Source organism: Pseudonaja textilis, chromosome 7 (genome assembly GCF_049901715.1).
Source record: "Pseudonaja textilis isolate UNSWEBS1 chromosome 7, rPseTex1.2, whole genome shotgun sequence".
NCBI classification, from domain to species: domain Eukaryota; kingdom Metazoa; phylum Chordata; class Lepidosauria; order Squamata; family Elapidae; genus Pseudonaja; species Pseudonaja textilis.
The window spans coordinates 41725037-41745037 of NC_141996.1; the positions used below are offsets into that span (position 1 = coordinate 41725037).

General features: G+C 35.2%; 1 protein-coding gene across 2 annotated transcripts in view; it reads left to right on the top strand.

Annotated features, from left to right (window-relative positions):
* The window catches only part of GBE1 (1,4-alpha-glucan branching enzyme 1), a 135068-nt gene that overhangs the window by 43213 nt on the left and 71854 nt on the right, over window positions 1-20001 (top strand). For both annotated transcript variants that reach the window (XM_026700672.2, XM_026700673.2), the window contains exons 2-3: window positions 3244-3413; window positions 6886-7001. In XM_026700672.2, coding sequence (XP_026556457.1) covers window positions 3244-3413; window positions 6886-7001 — 286 coding nt within the window. The remainder of the gene's footprint in view (window positions 1-3243; window positions 3414-6885; window positions 7002-20001) is intronic.

Genomic DNA, 20001 nt, shown 5'->3' on the forward strand with positions numbered 1-20001 from the left:
GTTATTATTTTCCTTATTACAAAGAAATCAAGGCAGATTACATGGAAGAAAGATAAAATCGTAATAAAATAAAAAATGTAAAATAATATCACAGTAGCTGTTGAGGTATTCCCCGTTAGGAGAATGAGTGCACTCAGGGAAATGTAGTGAGAGTGATGTTGAATAACACACGACCAGCATACAGATACGCTGAATAGTAAAATGTAGGTTTTACTTCCAGTAAACGGATAAACAAAGTCCAACAAACAGTCCAAATCATACACGGTCAAAGCAGTTAGTATCAGTCCAGGGATAATCCAAAAACTGTCAAGTATCATAAACAGGGTTCAGTAAACGGAGTTTGCTAACAACTGCAAGACTCACAGCAAGCCAAGCAGAATGATGATCAGACAATATGGCAAAACAGGAAATGCAAGAAGAAAGAAACCAGGTTTCTGGACCCATCTTATGACCGTTGGAGGAACCTCAGCCAATCACAATTACAGCATTCTCTTAAAGATACAGTATTAAATGACTATCCTGGTTTATATATTTCCAACCCAACTGTTAGGTGACTATCATTCCTAACAGTAGCGATCGTAGACCAGGCCCACCATCCATTCAAGTATCTATCATAACAGAATGTTTTGAGTAATGTGAGTGAGAAGATGGCTTCGTATAACTCAAAAGACAAGGTATTTCAAAATGTGATCATGACCATTTACCTTACATTGAGCAGTCCCTTTGATTTCAGCTGATTGTGGTGAAGAGAGGAAATCCAGCAAGTATGTGGTTCTAAACCATGTAGGGAGTGAAATTTAAAATCAATATGTTGATTTGAGTCTGGAAGTAAATAGTTTGAATTGTTGCCATTTCTTTTTCTAAGTACTTCTGTACTTGTTTGATACATGACTTTTGAATATTCCTAAGTTCAGTATCATTGTCTCCAGGGAAAAATATTCTCTCAGCATCTTTTTGATCCTATGGCATTATTCTTAGCTAATATGTCTCTTGCTTGGCCTGTACCAGCATCAGCTCTGTAATGAGATTTTTCACAGAAAAGTGATCAGAATTAGTATACACCGGTAGACACCAACCCATGAATTGGTTATGGAATGGCATTTTTCTTACTAATTCCATGTGTCATCAGAGATGACTTTCAAATGAGTAGAAGTGTTCAGTGTAACTACCAATCTGAGGCCAGATTGGTCTCAGATTGGCATATGGGGAGAAGGTTTGTTTTTTACATTTTAGTCATTACTGAGAGGCAATATAATGTAGACTAACAGTAATAATAATAATACAGACTAATTTACACAATTGACCAACAAAGAAAACAAAAAATAGCGAATAAAATCACATTTCACCCTACACCTGGAAATAGGTTTAATGGCGTGAAACATTTCACACTATATAGCTCCAATAGCTATAGGTAGTTGTTCTGAGTCAAAACTCCAGAGTTACTTTCAAATAGATTGGTGAGTTATTTGGAAATGATTTGTGTCTTAGTGCTGGGGAAACCAACAGCATATGTCTTTGCTCTTAAGTATAATCAAAACTGTCAATTAGAATTAATATGTAGGAATAATTATGTCTATGTCTCTAGGAAGGTTCCTTTCATAGGAATAGACGGGGTTTTTTTGTTTTGTTTTTTTGTAAAATGGCATTTTTTACCAGAAGATAGTTTAGGAGCTGGGATATTTACTGGTAATATTTCCTTCCTGCTGTTTAGTATTATAGTACTGTTTGACTTGTGGTATTGCTAACTTGTTCTGAGGTCAACTGGAGTGAATATGACTACATGGCCAACATCAAAACATTTTGAAGGGTTGGGAGGTGGAAATGATTCTCTGCAAAATGTGCATTATCATTTCTGTGAGTGAGACAGAATTAAATAAGCCATAAGCTTCATATGTAAAAAATGTTTACAAGTGATGAGGTAAATATAAGTCGTCTAAACAAAACCATTGATGGGAGGTACTTCTTGTTAAACCTGATATGTACACTCATAAAATGCTCTAAGTGTCAACATTTCATGAAAAGTTCAAACCACCGTATTTTTTGCACTATAAGATGCTCCAGACCATAAGACGCACCTAGCTTTTGGGGAGAAAAACAAGAAAAAAATCTGCCTCTGCCTCCCAGCAATTTGCCTCCTTGTAGCAAATAGCAAACAGCCTGGTCAGTTTCAGCACAACCTGAGCAGCTGACTGGTGGTTGGATCGGCCTCCTGGAATACTGCCAATCAGCTGTTCCAGGCTGCCGGGATCGACGCTGCCCATTGCCCCCATCTATTGCCACCTCCATGCGTCATATTTTCTGCCTCCTTGCAACCCATTTTCAGCCTCTGTGCACCCTATTTTGGCCCATTACAGGTGTGGCAGCAGCAACAGACAGCAATAGATGGTGGTGGCAGAGATCCCTGCTGCCTGGAACGGACTGAAAACGGGATGTGTCAAGACCAAAAATGGGGCATGCAGAGGCAGTGAGTGGCAATGGGCGGCAGCGGTCCCTGCAGCCTGGAACAGCTGATCCAGGAGGTCGATCCAACCGCCAATCTGCTGCTTGTGCTAAATCAGGCTGGGCTGAAGCTGAGCAGGCTGTTTGCTATTTGTTGCAAGGAGGCAAACTGCTGGGAGGCAGAGGCCAAAGGGTGGGGCTAGTGGGTGGGTGGGGCTTTGGCAACATTCGCTCTATAAGATGCACAGGGGGGAAAGTGCATCTTATAGTGTGAAAAATACAGTATATTGAAAGGTTTAACCTTGCAAGTAAAAAGTTAACATAATCAGTTAGAATAGCCACTAAATGAAATTCAGGGAGCTTCTTAAAAAGATGTCTAAACCTGTAGCATTGCTTTAAATAAGTCTAAATTGTTTCCTAGCAATGACATTTTCACCACAGTTGTAATATCTTAGTTGTCACTATGACAGATGTTTTCTTTGAGCAAATGACCCTTTTAAGTTAGATAATGTGAACCATAGCATGGTTGCTAAAGGTTTAGTTTTCTGAAGAAAAAGTTTCTTAAGAAAGCTTGGGATACTGTTGTTTTCAGCAATTTTTTTTAAAGTTTTAATGACTGGACTTAGTAAGATACAATAGAACAAATGATTTGAACAATTGTCTCAATAGATTTAAATATGTTAATATTTAAAGCAGTTAACGAATGAATGTGATATGACAAAACATTAATTTAATTGGATATTTTGTGTGTGTGTGTGTGTGTGTGTGTATAGCAACTTCATAAACCACGTTCTTTCATTAAAGGTATGGTGTATTTCATCGCATATTAAAGAAGATTGAAGAAAATGAAGAGGGTCTCAACAAATTCACAAAGAGTTACCAAACATTTGGAATCAACAGACTCATAGATGGAGGATTATACTGTAAAGAATGGGCTCCTGGTGCAGAAGCAGTATTTCTTACTGGTGATTTTAGTAAGTATTTTCCAACACATATGAACTTTTTTTTAATTGCTATGATGTCTTTAAAATCAGTCCTGATGTCATGGTTTGCTTTCCATTTTGTTAATAAAACCAGAAGATAAAACTTCAATAAAACTTTTATTTAAAATATATGTGATTTGTATTCAGCATAAGACAAGATTATTGAACTGTAGTTACTTAAATAAGTTTGGAAGGTATCAATTCTTGATCTTTGCATCTGGAGACCTGTTATCCCAAAAACATGAAATGTACTGGGTGCCCTTATGATAGTTACCATGTTAAAGTTTGAGTGAGTAGTGACATGGACTGTATACAGTTGTGTGTAAAAGTTGCAGGCACTTCTGAAAAAAACTGAATGTTTAAATGAGTTCCAGAGTGATCAAAAACTGACTCAGCCGCTAAAAACCAAACAATAATATCAGTTTGCAGAGTTGAATGCATAGATGTTATTTACAGATCGAGAAAAAAGAAAACAGTATGTCAGATGGAAAAAATTAAACTCTTTTTCAGTCAATACTTTTAATATTCCCTTTGGGACAAATAACACTTTTCAAACATTTTCTGTAGCATTCATTGTTTTTTTTCATGTAAGTACTTCATGGATGGCTTGAATGGCCTTTACAATTCCCTGCCTTGAATCATTGAAAATCTGTGGAGACTGAAAATGTCTCAAATATTTTGTGCATGTAAGGAAGCCAATGAATATCTCTGAACTGAAAGAGTTCTGCAAGGAAGAACAGGAGAAAAAAAGGAATCCAGAATATAAATACTCTCAACTAGATGTTATTTCTGTTTAATTCTGTTTCACTATAGAGGTTATGTCATCTGGTCATTAGGAATTCATTGAGACATACTGTTTGGCCAAGATATCTAGACTTCTGTATGCATTTATATGTAATTATAAAAGTGCTTAAACTATGCATATGCCTAGCCATTTTTGCTTTTTCTAAAGAATCATATATATTTCACAGCATATAAGCTATCTATATATGACTGGGAGTTTATGTTTGGAAAGTATGCAGCAATGTCAAAACTAATAGTGTGTGTGTGTGTGTGTGTGTGTGTATGTATGTATATATATATATATATATATATATATATATATATATATATATACATACATACATACACACACATAATACAGATTTAAATGTACAAGCAAGAATAGTTCTCATACATGTAATGTGTCATACAGCATTGTAAATATAACTACAATGTGGCTTCTAAGAAGATTTTAAATGTCTACAATATGTACAATATGGAAAATTAGCCAATTTGCCAAAAGTTTAGGGTCCTGATAGTTTTTTTCCCTTTTTATTTATTGGTGGTTTTGCTAAATTGGTTTTTCATATTGTTTTCTTTTTATTAACATTTATGCATCACATACACACAGTTACATACTCATAAGAAAAAGAGACTTCAGTACTAAATAACTATCTGAAGATTGAAACCTTTTATTGTGCAACAAATAATTTGACATAATCTATTATAATTTCTTTATTTTTAATGTTATACTTTATGCTATGTGATATATGTGACATATCAGCTGCTGTATGTGGAAGAGTACGGAGAGGTCAAAGCATAAAGTTACTGTTCCTATTGTACCACATATAGTATAGAAACATAGTTTAGTATAGAGCTAGTTTGGTATAATTGTTAAGGCATCAGGCTGGAAACTGAGAAATGGTTCTAGTCCCACATTAGGCACCTTGAACTAGTCAGTCTCTCTCAACCCTAGGAAACTGTCAATGGTGTGAAATTTTGCCAAGAAAGCTGTAGAGACCACAATACTGTAGGCAGTTGCCAGGAGTCCCAAATGACTTGAAAGCATCAAAAGAACAACACATTGTAATTAATCTGACATAATATATCTTTCTCTTTCTGTATTTCTGATACTTTTAAGTTATCTAAACCATAGAATACCGATAATCTGAACTTATAACAATATAATGAATGAAACAATATAATGTATTTGGATTTCCAACAAAACAAAAAAAAGGATATAGATATATCCATTCATCTCATGATTTAATGAGATTGTAGGCTTCTTAAGAAAGAAATTGGGAAAGTATGCCAAAAAGGGCTCTAGCTTTGGAACTACAGTGGGTTTTTTAAAATTAGATTTAAAGGATCATTATTAAGGTTGTCCAACATGAGGGCTGATCAGCAATTCTGTAGACTGTACTCAGTTAGAACTCTCTTCATCTTTTGTCCAAATATAAGAGCCGTTTGCTTAACTTGCTGGAGAGATTGAAGGGATGAAGCAAGCCACCTGGTGTATCTGCCGAGTGGAAGTTATTTATGTATATTTTAGAATAACTTCATTTTTCCCTATAACATAATTACATTGATCTTTGATATACTGATTTTTAAGTTCATATTCCTTGTTGTATTGTATAATCTACCTTATACCGGTATTTGCTGCAATTTACGTTTGTTCTCATTTAACATCAAACGAAAGTCCATGTACATTTATGCCCTCAATGCTTCTAACACTATTTTTTTGCTCTCCACCCCAGAGATACTCCTAGCATTACCGCCTTCACAATATTGGAACTGGACAATTACACAAAAGTTTAGTAAATCATGAATATGAGGCAATTAGTAATCTAAAGCCCTAATAAAGAGATGGTATTGATATTGTAGCTATTTGAAAAGCTATGGGTAAATTATTTTCGCATAGATTCTTTCTTATTAACTAAATACAGAATTTAACATCCATCACTTTAATTTTTTGAAAATTATGATTGTAGGAATAGTGGTATAACATGACATTCCTAAGATGTCACAGTTCCTGGAGTGGTTCCTATGATTCTGGAGTCTTAGGATTTAAACATAGGAACCTCATTTTGACACTAATTGTTTTGTCAAACAGCTAGAAGATTAATCAAGCAACTTATTTATTTATGCATTTATATTCTTGACTTATTAAAAGTGATTAAATCACTTGAGCTCTTTGTCTCAAATCGAAAGCTCTCTGAATTGGGACAGCAATTGTAGCTATTTTATGTAGACTTCTTGCACCTACTTTTTCTTCCCTAATTGTCAGGCTACATGATAGATGAATTATACATTCAGCCCAACTAGGGTCCAAAAGTTATCTAAAAACTGAAAGATTTTAATTGAAGCACAAGGTCTTTAGAGGCAGAGTAGAAAATGTGGAAAGGGTATGAAAATTTAATGCAAAACATTCTTTATTTCCCAAATAACTATTTACAGAATTGTGAGTTGTATTATTTCATTTTTCATAATTTAACTTTTAGCTTAAAATTAAACTCTTGTTCTGGTTTGGAACTGTACTGCAAATATTAAAATAATTCCTCAAATATGCAGAAAAGTCCCAAAGTAATAAGAGTTGTATAGAAAAAAAAACATTGTCAACTTGTCTGTTCCTGTTTTTGCATATGACCTGTGCCATTTAATGAATATTTACCATTTAATTCATTTTTAATTATTATTATAGATAACTGGAATCCATTTTCCCATCCATATAAGAAAATGGATTTTGGGAAATGGGAATTGTTCATCCCACCTGGACCAGATGGGTTTCACCCTATATCTCATGGATCCAAACTGAAGGTACGTATTTCAAAATGATACTTAATTTTAGTATTAATATTTAATTTATTGTCAAATTTCATAATTGAAATTTTGTAGTGTTCAGTTATGTACCACTTAATATTTCAAAGTGCAAATAAGATCTGCAACCCATTTTCTTCACCTCTATGGATTGTTGTTAAAATAATATAAAACAAAATTACAATAAATTACCAATGTTACTATATAATGAACAAAATAGATTATTATAAATATAAACAATAAATTTAGAGCAATCCTGAATGTAAAGGATTCCTCACCCAGCATTCCAAGTGTTGATGTCATTGCCCTTTTGTGATGCTTGGAGGCTGTGTGGACCTTGATAGGAGACATCAGGCAAATGACTTTGCATAAGTAGAGCTTCAATATCTGGGAATTTAACATATTTAGTTCTGGTTGGGATTGCATTACCTTAGACGGACCTGGTTCACAACTGAGGGGTTCTCCCAGATTCTCAACTCCTGCTTGAAAAGCTGTTGGCAGTCACAGCTAGGAGAGACTTGCACAGTTCAGATTGTATGCCAGTTATAGCGTTTCCTGGATCAGGAATTCCTGTGCTCAGTCATTCAAGCCTCATGGAACATTCAGATGCTTCAACTGGTATAGAGCATGGGCAGTCTCTGGGCCCCTAGAGTAGCCCATGTTACAGAACTGTTACATAAGCTGCACTACCATATTCTAACTCCCAAATGGTTCTCCTTGAATTTTATTTTGGGCTTGGATCCTCTAGGACATGGGTATCAAACTCGCTGCATCACGTTGCCATCATGTGATGTTTCACGATGTTTTTCTCCTTTGTGGAGCTGAGGTGAGCGTGGCCTGCACACGATGCATCTGACCCAAGGGCCTCCAATTTAACACCCCTGCTCTAGGACTATGTAAGATATGGTAAATGCTGACTACCTTTCTAGTCAGAACTGACGAGCAAAGCAAAGCAAAACAAACAAAATTATTGCTAGCTCTGGGTGAAATTTGAGATTGTGGTGATCTAATATACACTAAAATATCATGTATTTTCACAATTTTGTGAGAACTTGGCCATATTAGTATTTTTTTTTATAAATGAATAGAGATTTGTAGATATTGTTCAGGAAATTTAGAGATAGTGCAATGGTCTGAAGTGCTGCAATGCTGCCCTCTTGCATGTGGAAATAATTTTTGCAAGAAGGAGGCACTGGTGAAAATTAAGCCCAACTCAATCTGAAGTGAGCTTACAATGACTTTATAGCCCACTTGCCACAGTAATATATAATTTTCCAGTGTTTTTATGTCTCTTTTAACATCTTTTAAAAAAGATATAACTTTTTCTATAAATGCATACTAATTAAGTTGAACTTTGCTGTTACCATCAGTGCAGTTACAATCCTAATAAGAAACAAGACAGAAAATATTAACTTACAAAAAAATATGGTGTCTCTTGAAATGTATTCAGTACTAAGCTCTGTGTGTGTGTGTGTGTGTGTGTGTGTGTGTGTGTGTATGTTTTCTTAAGTTTTCGCGGGTACTTACATGTATGGTATTCAGCTTTGTTCGGGTATTTTCCCATGTCATTATAGTTGTGCTTTTAAAGTTGTAGCAACGTTTCGGCAGAATCTCATCTGCCATCATCAGGCTTCTGTATTGTGTTCGTCTGTGAGTCAGACTTTCACAGCCATTTCTGTTTTAAATTTGGTGCTAGCCTACTGCTGTGCCAGAATGGTTTTTTCTTCATCCTGATTGGTTGGGAATCTTGGTCTGTGTTTATTGGTCTTGGAGTTTGCTATGTTCTGCTTGATTGGTGTTTCTAATATCTTCTGTCTGTTTGGTAGCTTTTTTTTTTTTTTGTCTTGATAGGCTGGCAACATTGTGTTCCAATCATAGTGGAGGAATTTTGGCCCATTCTTCTTTACAACATTGCTTCATTTTATTGAGATTCCTGGACATTTGTTTATGCACGGCTCTCTTGAGGTGTGATACATAAAACTATGGAACTCAAAGAGGATGTACTTTTTTCACATGACTATATGTATGTACTGTATATGTGCGTGTGCGTGTGTGTGTGCGTGTGTGTGTTGTGATAACTTTCTCAAAAAGTTTTGGAAAGTCCAAGTATTTGATATTTACTAGCATCATCTAGGAACTCTTAAAAGGATGATGAGACAGGATTTATCTTTGTAGAAGCTAGGTGGACTGTTATTGAGCCAAGCCTTTATTTTTTTCATATTGTGATATTTTTCTTTTTATTAATTATTTCCATCAACTAACCTGAAGAAAAAGTAAACTGTACAGCTTATAATAATTTAAGTATTGTTATGAATACATTTAAAATTGTGTTTTATATTTCTCACTTTAAAATCTGTGGTTTTGATACTCCTTTGTTTTATACATTTTACATACAAATTGAGATGTTTGTTTAATTTGTTATAACGCCTCTCTTGGATGTAAGATTAGTATTCACATTGATTAGTTTTTGATGCCAGATGAAAACTTTTTAATAGGTGTAAATATCACAATAGCATTTCTGCTTTTTGTTTGTTTATACATTAGCTCATTGATTTTGTTGATTTATTAGATTTTGTAGTGCTGATTGCTGTGAGTTATTTAGTGTATGAGCCAGTTGGTGCAGTGTTTAGAATGCAGTATTGCAGGCTACTTCTCTTGACTGCTGGCTGCCTGCAATTCGGCAGTTCAATTTTCACTGGCTGAAGGTTGACTCAGCTTTTCATCCTTCTGGGATCAGTAAAATGAGGGCCCAGATAGTTGCGGGCAATATACTGACTCAGTAAATCACTTAGAACTGTAAAGCACTGTGAAATGGTATATAAGTCTTAAGTGCCATTTCTATTGCTATTCTCTATTCTTCTTGGATGAAGAACAGGTTAAGACTACCTTATTTAAGATCTATTACATTTATTTATTCTAGTTTTACAGATATACATTTAATCTTTCAATCACCATAAATTATATAAATCAAATCAAATAAATAATGTAAATAATGTTGCTAATCATGCCTTCAATTGCATGCTTTTTTCCAAATTTCTAATTAAATTTCCAGCTTCAATCATATACACACAAAATGCCTCTTAACAATAGGAACAAATTATTGTTAAGGTCAAATTATTTATCCATCCATCCATCTGTCAACATCCTTCAGTATCCAAATAAAATCCCAGGACCATTTCTTTTCTGAAATTCTTACTGTTTATTGAATACATGCATAGTACTATCAAGGTAAAACTAACTCTTGGAGCTTCAGGCCTCAGTCTTAGTATTAAACATGGATTTCCCAGCCAAACCCTCAGGTTTTCACATAGACCAAGTAAACAAGTTAACGTTTGTTATGGGAACCATCTGCCTCAACTGCACACCTGTATTTTGCACACCTTGAAAAACTAGACTTATATTGTTTTGATTTCAAACAAAGCAAGTGGGACAAAAAGAAATGCACATATATGCATATGCATATATTTACAGAGATCTAAAAATCTGAGCATGAAGATCTAGCCAAAACCATACAAGAGAGAAAACACAACTTAAATTCCTTCCTTCCTTCCTTCCTTCCTTCCTTCCTTCCTTCCTTCCTTCCTTCCTTCCTTCCTTCCATTCATATTTATGTAGATGTCTGACTCATAATCAAGTGACTTTGAGCAGCTTATAACAAATTTAAAAATATGCAAGTTAATATTATGAATATTAGAAACTTTACATTATAAAAAAGATCTAAAACAGAATAAATAAATTAGGTGAACAGGAGGAATTAATTAACCAACAGGAATCTCAATATTTTACCAGTCCCCTGAGATCCCAACACCTTCAAAAACAAACAGAGGGACTTCCAGTAAGCTAAAGAGTGAGGTCAGCCTCAGTTCAGGTGGAAGAATGTTCTATAAAACAGGATACAGCAGAAAAGGCATGCTGCCTAGGGACCCACTAAATGAAACTCCTTAATTTCACTCCCATAGTATGCGTTGCTGTATCTGGAGGACAGACAATCCAGAAGAGGTGGTCCCTCAAATATTAGATGTATATATTATAACAACAACAACAACAACAACAACAACAACAACAACAACAACAACAACAGACTCCCAATTCTAGCAGAATAATTCATTTCTGAATCAGGTTGTAGAACTTTTGAGAAGAAGAAGATATAGAATAAGAAGATCATTTTGCATGGGTACACAAGGGGATCAGTTTTCATTATCCCAGTCAATAGGAAGACACTGACTGGAGAATTAAATGGAGATGAAACATAGGAGGGAAGTCACTACTACTTCTTGAATTAAAAATACTATGCAAAAAAATGAAGTAAATTTAAATTGTATATTAATTGGATCAGACACAAAGTATTGCACCCAGTATAGCATTATCTTTTAAGAAGGACACTGACAAACAGGCTTTTTTCTATAGGGGAACAACAAAGTTGATAAGAGGCTTAGATTGAAGCACTTGTGTGGAACAGTTGGAATTCTTATGCATATTTAACATGGAGAACAGAATATTACTGAGAAATATAGTAGCTTATATTCAGATATTTGAAAGACTCTTATGTAGAAGATGGGCAAAATTGTACGGAGTTTTTCCAGGATATTCAGCAATGGCTTCAAATGACAAGAAAATAAATTTCATTATATTTCATTTAAAAAGTCTTAGTGGTTAGGATTGCTCAATAGGGGAACAGACTTGGGTGGGAGGATGTGTCTTTCCTTTACTATAAGAATTTAAGTAGAGACTGGATGTTTATCTGTTGGGGATCCACTATGCACAGAGTTGGGCAAATTACCTTCAAGATCTTTTCTAGCTCCTACCTTATATGATTCTAAAAGTGTAATGGCCATACTGGAAGCAAACACCGTATGTTTTTACCTCATTAGATACAGTAAAAGATTTTACCAAATAAGCTCTAACTCGTTATCCTCTAAACAGCAGACGGTGACAGGGAATGTTCCTATTTATGTGCATAGAATTTGTCCATTTCTGTTTTCAGTCTTGTTGAGAAAAAAAAGAACTATCCCTTTTTATGGTTTGTCAGTCTCTGAATGCAGCACAGAAAAAAAGAGGGAAGATAGTTCTGGAATCTTTATAGTGGTGGACAGTTTGTTACCTACCCCTTGTCTTTAAAACGTATTAGAAACTGAAATTTGTGTCACTGCTAATTAATGCCATGATGATTGATATATCTCATGTTAGTGATATATGAATTCATATGTATTTTGCTTTTCATAGTTTTGAATAGAGTTTTCATTTTGGTTAACATAGCCTAGATGATACTATAGGATTGGATCTGTGTTTTTAATCAATAGACCAGTAATGACACATAAAGTGACATTTAATGCAGAAGTAAAATGAGAGAAGATACTGGTTTTTAATCATTCAATAGAGTATATTTTATATGCTTTTTTGAAATGGAAAGCTTCCATTTATTTTTTAATGAATAGAGTTACATCTCCCTCTTTTGGAAAATCAAGGCATGACTTATTTCAGAGACAAATCTTTGTTACTTAATACAAGCTCTCTTTTTGTGTCTGTCTGTCTGTCTGTCTAAAGCACCAAAAATTAACCCTTAGTAAATATACATTGAATATTAGCAGTAAAGGAATTATGTAAACATTGATTATGGCTTTAAAAAGATTGGTGCCATTAATGCAATTATCCAGCTTTTTGAATTACTAATATTCAGAATAGGATTTTGTTAACCATGTGGAGATTGGACAAGATTATGCAAGAAGTTCTCACATGCAGCTTTAAAGATACATCTATATATCTTGTTTTCAGTAGGCACCTAGTGAAATCCGTGTATTACTGAAATAAGATTATTTAACCATATACACTGCTCAAAAAAATAAAGGGAACACAAAAATAATCTGAATGAATGAAATATTATTATTAAATACTTTGTTCATTACATAGTTGAATGTGCTGACAACAAAATCACACAAAAATTATCAATGGAAATCAAATTTAGCAACCCATGGAGGTCTGGATTTGGAGTTACACTCAAAATTAAAGTGGAAAAAAACACTACAGGCTGATCCAAATTTGATGTAATGTCCTTAAAACAAGTCAAAATGAGGCTCAGTAGTGTGTGTGGGTTCCACGTGCCTGTATGACCTCCCTATAATGCCTGGGCATGCTCCTGATGAGGTGGTCTCCTCCCATACCTGGACTAAAGCATTCCCCAACTCCTGGACAGTCTGTGGTGCAATGTGAGGTTGGTGGATGGAGCGAGACATGATGTCCCAGATGTGCTCAATTGGATTCAGGTCTGGAGAACAGGCAGGCCAGTTCATAGCATCAATGCCTTCATCTTGCAGGAACTACTGACACTCCAGCCACATGAAGTCTAGCATTGTCTTGCATTAGGAGGAACCCAGGGTCAACCACACCAGCATATGGTCTCACAAGGGGTCTGAGGATCTCATCTCGGTACCTAATGGCAGTCAGGCTACCTCTGGTGAGCACATGGAGGACTGTGCGGCCCCCTAAAGAAATGCCACCCCACACCATTACTGACCCACTGCCAAACCGGTTATGCTGGAGAATGTTGCAGGCAGCAGAACATTCTCCACGGCGTCTCCAGACCCTGTCACATCTGTCACATGTGCTCAGTGTGAACCTGTTTTTATATGTGAAGAGTACAGGGTGCCAGTGGCGAATGTGCCAATCTTGGTGTTCTCTGGAAAATGCCAAACGTCCTGCACGGTGTTGGGCTGCAAGCACAACCCCCACCTGTGGATGTCAGGCCCTCATACCACCCTCATGGAGTCTGTTTCTGACCATTTGAGCAGCCACCTGCACATTTGTGGCCTGCTGGAGGTCATTTTGCGGGGCTCTGGCAGTGCTCCTCCTGTCCCTCCTTGCACAAAGGTGGAGGTAGCAGTCCTGATGCTGGGTTGTTGCCCTCCTACAGCCTCCTCCATGTCTCCTCGTGTACTGGCCTGTCTCCTGGTAGCGCCTCCATGCTCTGGACGCTACGCTGACAGACACAGCAAACCTTGCCACAGCTCGCATTGATGTTCCATCCTGGATGAGCTGCACTACCTGAGCCACTTGTGTGGGTTGTAGGCTCTGTCTCATGCTACCACTAGAGTGACAGCACCGCCAGCATTCAAAAGTGACCAAACCATCAGTCAGAAAGCATAGGAACTGAGAAGTGGTCTGTGGTCACCACCTGCAGAACCACTCCTTTATTGGGGATGTCTTGCTAACTGCCTATGCTTTCCACCTGTTGTCTATTCCATTTGCACAACAGCATGTGAAATTGATTGTCAATCAGTGTTGCTACCTAAGTGGACAGTTTGATTTCACAGAAGTGTGATTGACTTGGAGTTACATTGTGTTGTTTAAGTGTTCCCTTTATTTTTTTGAGCAGTGCATGTGACTTTAATCAAGGAGGAATTTTTCATGAAGTGTGTAGTTATTCAAATAAATTACCTTTTATATAAATAGTAATATTTAAATCATAGGGTTTTTTTAAAAAAAATAGTGTAATTAATGAAATAATCATATCTGATAAAAAAAACAAAGTGTGATGATCCGTAGTCTCTCAAAATAACCCAAAATTCAAAACATATATTAAAGTCCGGTAAGGCCTTCGATTTAACTTCACTGTTTTATTAGGCACAGTTTAAAGTTACAAAAGTAAATAATGAGGCAAACAGAAAACCAAAACAAACTGCATTGATGAGAGTCCCGAAGCAAGCCAAGATAACTAATCATAAACTCCAGGAAAATAACCGAGAAAAGTCCATGGGAAGAACGCCAGCAAAGATAAACCTCTTTCAAGGTGAACACTAAATTGACTCCTGCAAATTCTAACTGCGCAGTTGCAAACTTATATGTATAGCTCCCACCTGCAAACGACGAGGAGGATCCTGGTAATCTACTCTTGAGTAGACCTCGCTTTTCCCTGATCCTCTTCTTCCTGCATGACCTAGGATGGATAGGGGATGGGCCTGGATCCTCCTCTGACTGCTCAGCCGCCCTCTGCCCGTCCCCAGCCTCCTCCACCACCTCTGGAGCAACACTCCCACTCCCTGTTGGCTGTTCCTCCTCTTCCTCAGAGTCAGTCTCCATCAGGGGCATGATACAAAGTGTGGCAGATGGTATGTTATCACATTAGAAGATGGGAACGTCTACTGCTGTCTTTTTTTCTTTGTTTTTGTACCACATGGTACCAGAGTTCTTTTTCTCTCTTTCATCTAGGTGAGATGGAGGTAGCACATAAATCTAATAAATAAATAAAACAGAATGAAAACTGAAAAAATCAAGATGCCCAATAACATCAGACGTCTAGATGAAGATGATCCCTACAACTATCTGGGCATCCTGGCATGATGACAATGTAATTAACATTGACAAGGGAATTAACACCTGGCCAATTCCAGTCATTAGATATATCACTGATATAGTTAACTAGACTAAGCAGAACTAAAAACCCTGGATAGGAAAACCAGAAAAACAATGACAATGACTGATTATCTTCATCCTTGCAATAATGTTGATAGACTACTTACCAAGGTAAAAAGATGGCGATGGAATGTAGCAACTGCACCAGAAAAGTAGAGAAGGAGGAGGAGGAGGAGGAGGAAGAGGAGGAGGAGGACAACTGAAGCTAGTATACATCACAGCTTGAACTATCTTGCTTTTAAGGTGTCTATCTCATATATTAGGTTCACCTTTTAAGTTGCATTACTGAAATAAATGAACTTTTGCACGATATTCTAATTTTTCAAGTTTCATCTGTAAATGTGCAAATCTTGGAGGCTGGCTATTTACAAGAAACCTATATAAGACATATAAGATTATATGTATTTTACACACACACACACACACACACACACACACATATTTTTTCTTAAGTTTTCGCAGGTACTTACATGTATGGCATTCAGCTTTGTTCGGGTATTTTCCCACGTCATTGTAGTTGTGCTTTTAAAGTTGTAGCAACGTTTCGGCAGAATCTCATCTGCCATCATCAGGCTTCTGTATAGTGTTCATCTCTCTCTCTCTCTCTCTCTCTCTCTCTCTCTCTCCCTCCCTCCCTCCCTCCCTCCCCCCCCCTCTCTCTCTCTCTCTCTCTCTCTCTCTCTATATATATATATATATATATATATATATATAAGATTATCTTTGCAATTTATAATATTCGATTAAGCTGGTATTTCAGTGATACAATAGATTTTATGCAAAGTGTGCTAAGTATTCAGAAAAAGCAGGAAACAGATAAAAAACTAAAACCACAAAGCTATGGACAGACACACCTTTATATCACTCCTCCTGAGGTTTTTTCTGTTGTAAAAAAAACCCCAATATTTTATATTCTTTTTATTCAGTATGTGTCAAGTTACAGTATGAGTCAAGCTTGTATTGGATTTTACTATTATAAATAACATTCTTAATAAAATATATTAAGAAAAAATTAATAGAAATACGAAAAGCAGACAAGTAATTTGGCATAAATTATTGAATTGAAAAAAATGACAACTCGTCATTCAAATGCAAACCAGACTCAGTCTTTCTGACTTCATTCATACAAAAGAATTCTGAACAAAAGTGCTCTCCTACCTTCTAATAGGAAAGCAATTTGGCTATAAATTATAAATAAATAATTAGGATAAGGGGAAAAAAGAATAATAAAAGTACAGGGGAAAAAAAGAAAGAATGTAGAAAAGAAATATATAGGAAATGACTTTCTACCCTTTTTTTTAATTTTATTGGTTTTTAAAAACAAACATAAACAAACAAAACATAAAAACATCAAACTATCTTCCATAGGTGTACATACAGTGTTTCGGTTGGTTTACAAATGGTTTTGTGCTTCCATTTCGTAGTCTTCAATTACAATTACATTACATATAATCTCATATTGTCAATCAAAAATTAAATACCTTAGTATCTTTATTAATCAATCATTTGACTATACTTTTATTCATTCATGGTTTACAAGATAACCATAATTTACTTAGTTTATTTTATAACAGTTCATATTGTCATCCCAAATCTATCCTAAAATCATTTTGTAGATATAATAAGAAAGAAGTACATCTTTATATATTTATTATTTTGTAAAAGTCTACATATTTCATTACTGTACTTTATTGTCTAACCATTGATAGAAAAGATCCCAAATTTTGTAAAATAGTTTATCCTCTTGTTCTCTAATTTCAAATGTCAATCTACTCATTTCAGCACATTCCAATATTATCTTAATGATTTCCTCCTGTGATGGTATTTTCTCATTTTTCCAATTTTTACCAATTACAATCCTAGCTGCTGTTAATACATTTACAATCAGGTATTTCAAGTCTTTATGATATATTTCAGGTAAAATTCCCAATAAAAATATCTCTGGTTTCAAGTCTACATGTTTTTTTGTCATTTTTTCCAACCACATGTGGATTTTAGTCCAGTATTTTTTAGCATCCGCACAAGTCCACCACATATGGTAATATGAGCCAGGTGTCTGATGACATTTCCAACATTTTTCGGATTTATTCTTGAACATTCTTGCTATTCTTGTTGGGGGAAAATGCTACCTGTAAAACATCTTATACAAATTTTCTTTATATGCTGTTGACATTGTCATTTTATAATTTTGAGACCACAATTTTTGCCATTTCTCTAAATCAATCCCATGTCCAAAATTCTTCCCCCAAGCAATCATTGTTTCTTTAACTTGTTCTTCTTCTAGTTTAATTTCTAATAAATATCATACAATTTTTTAATCACCTTTTCATCAGTACCTGTCAAAATCTTATCTAAGTCAGTCAGTTTATCATAGAAACCTTCTGTTTTAGAATCTTTATTATACCTTGAATGTATTTGCGCATATGAAAACCAATTCATCTTTATACCTTGTTCCTCTAGTTTTTGCATAGATTTAAGTTCACCCTTTTCATTCAATATTTCACCATATCTAACTGTTTGTTCCTTTTTATATATTATAGGATACGAAAATGCTTCAATAGTTGATAACCAGACTGGAATTTTCAAATAACATTGTCTTTTAATCTTCTCCCAGTTTAACCACAGAGACTCCCATATATAATGTCTTCTAAAATACCCCTGTGTTTTAGTTCCTTTAGACCATAAAAAAGCATGCCACCCCAACAACAGATCATGTCCTTCTAATGTCAACAATCTAGTATTTCTTAGTGTTATCCATTCCTTAACCCACATCAGATTTGTAGCTTGGTAGTACAACTCCCAATTAGGCAAACCAAATCCTCCTCTAATTCTAGCATCTTGCAAAAGTTTTAACTTTATTCTTGCTTTCTTACCTTGCCATACATATTTCAACACAATTTTATTTAAATCTTCAAAGTAGTCTTTTCCAAGACTAATTGGAATTGTTTGAAACAAATATATAATTCTGGGTAATATATCCATCTTGATTGCTGAAATTCTCCCTATTAGTGACAGTTGTAAGTTTTCCCATTTCGCCAAATCTAGCGCTATCTGCTGTTTAAGTTTAATATAATTATTCTCTTTTAATGTACTACATCTTGCTGTCAAATATATCCCCAAGTACTTAATCTTATTCGTGACCTGAATTTTCAATAGATCTGCCAGTTCTTCTTTTTGTCTTAATAGCATATTCTTTGTCAAAATCTTTGTCTTATCTTTATTTATTTTCAAACCAGCCACCTTTCCATATGTCTCTATCTTTTCTATCAATTTTGATGCTGTTTCTAAAGGGTCTTCTAAGATGAAAACCAGATCATCCGCAAATGCTTGCAGCTTAAATTCTTCCTTTTTGATTTTCATTCCTTTTATATTCTTTTCATCTCTAATATCTCTGTTTAGCACTTCCAAAGTTAACAGAAACAACAAAGGTGATAGTGGGCACCCTTGTCTTGTTCCTTTTCTTATATTAATAGAGTCTGTCAGTTCTCCCTCTATCATTACCTTTGCCGTTTGCTTATAGTATATAGCTTCTATTGCTTGAATAAATTTTCTAGCAAAACCCATCTGTTCCGACAGTAATAACATGAATCGCCAATTCACATTATCAAATGCCTTCTGTGCATCTAGAAATATCAGAGCCATTTGTTTTTCAGGATGTGCCTCGTAGTATTCCAAAGTATCCAAGATTACTCTCATTGTCTTTAATTTGTCTCTTTAGCAGAAATCCATTTTGATCAGGATGGATAAAATTATTTAAGTATTTTTTAAGTCTTTCTGCCAATATTGAAGCAAAAAATTTATAATCTGCATTTAGTAGGGAAATAGGTCTATAGTTCTTGATTTGTAATGGATCAGCCTCCTCTTTTGGAACAAGTGTAATATAAGCTTCTGACCATGATTTAGGTATCTCTTCTTTAACATAACTTCATTCATAACTCCTAGCAATGGAAGATTCAACGATTCTTGTAATGTTTTATAAAATTCTGCCGGAAGTCCATCTGGGCCTGGTGCCTTTACATTATTTTGCTTCTTGAGTGCTTTAGTTAAACTCCATCATCGTTATATTGCTTTCTAACATTTTTCAGTCTCTTTAGGTATCTGAGGTAAATTAGCATTCTGTAAGTACTGCTTAACTCTTTCCTCATCAATATTCTCTTGCATATATAATTTCCCATAGAAGTCTCGAATGATTTCCTTCTTCTCTTTGCTACCATGGCAAACTTGGCCTTGGTCATCTATTAATTGCAATATTTTCCTTGATTCTTCCTCCCTTCTCAATTTGTATGCTAACGATCTACCTGGTTTGTTTGTGTCTTCAAAGTAGTTCTGTTTAGCACCTCTAATTTTCTCTGCTAATTCTTCTTTTTCTATTTGATCCATTTTGTGTTTAATTATATCCATTTTTAGCTTGATGTCCTTTTACTGTGGCATTTTCTGTAGCTCTTTTTCAAGTCTTTTATGCTCATCCTCTAGGGCCTTAGAGGCTAGCCTTTTCATAGTGTTCCATTTCCTCGTACAGTCTATTATCAAGCTTCTGACATATGCCTTCATTGTATCCCATACATTCTGGATTGATGTATCTTCTTTTTTATTT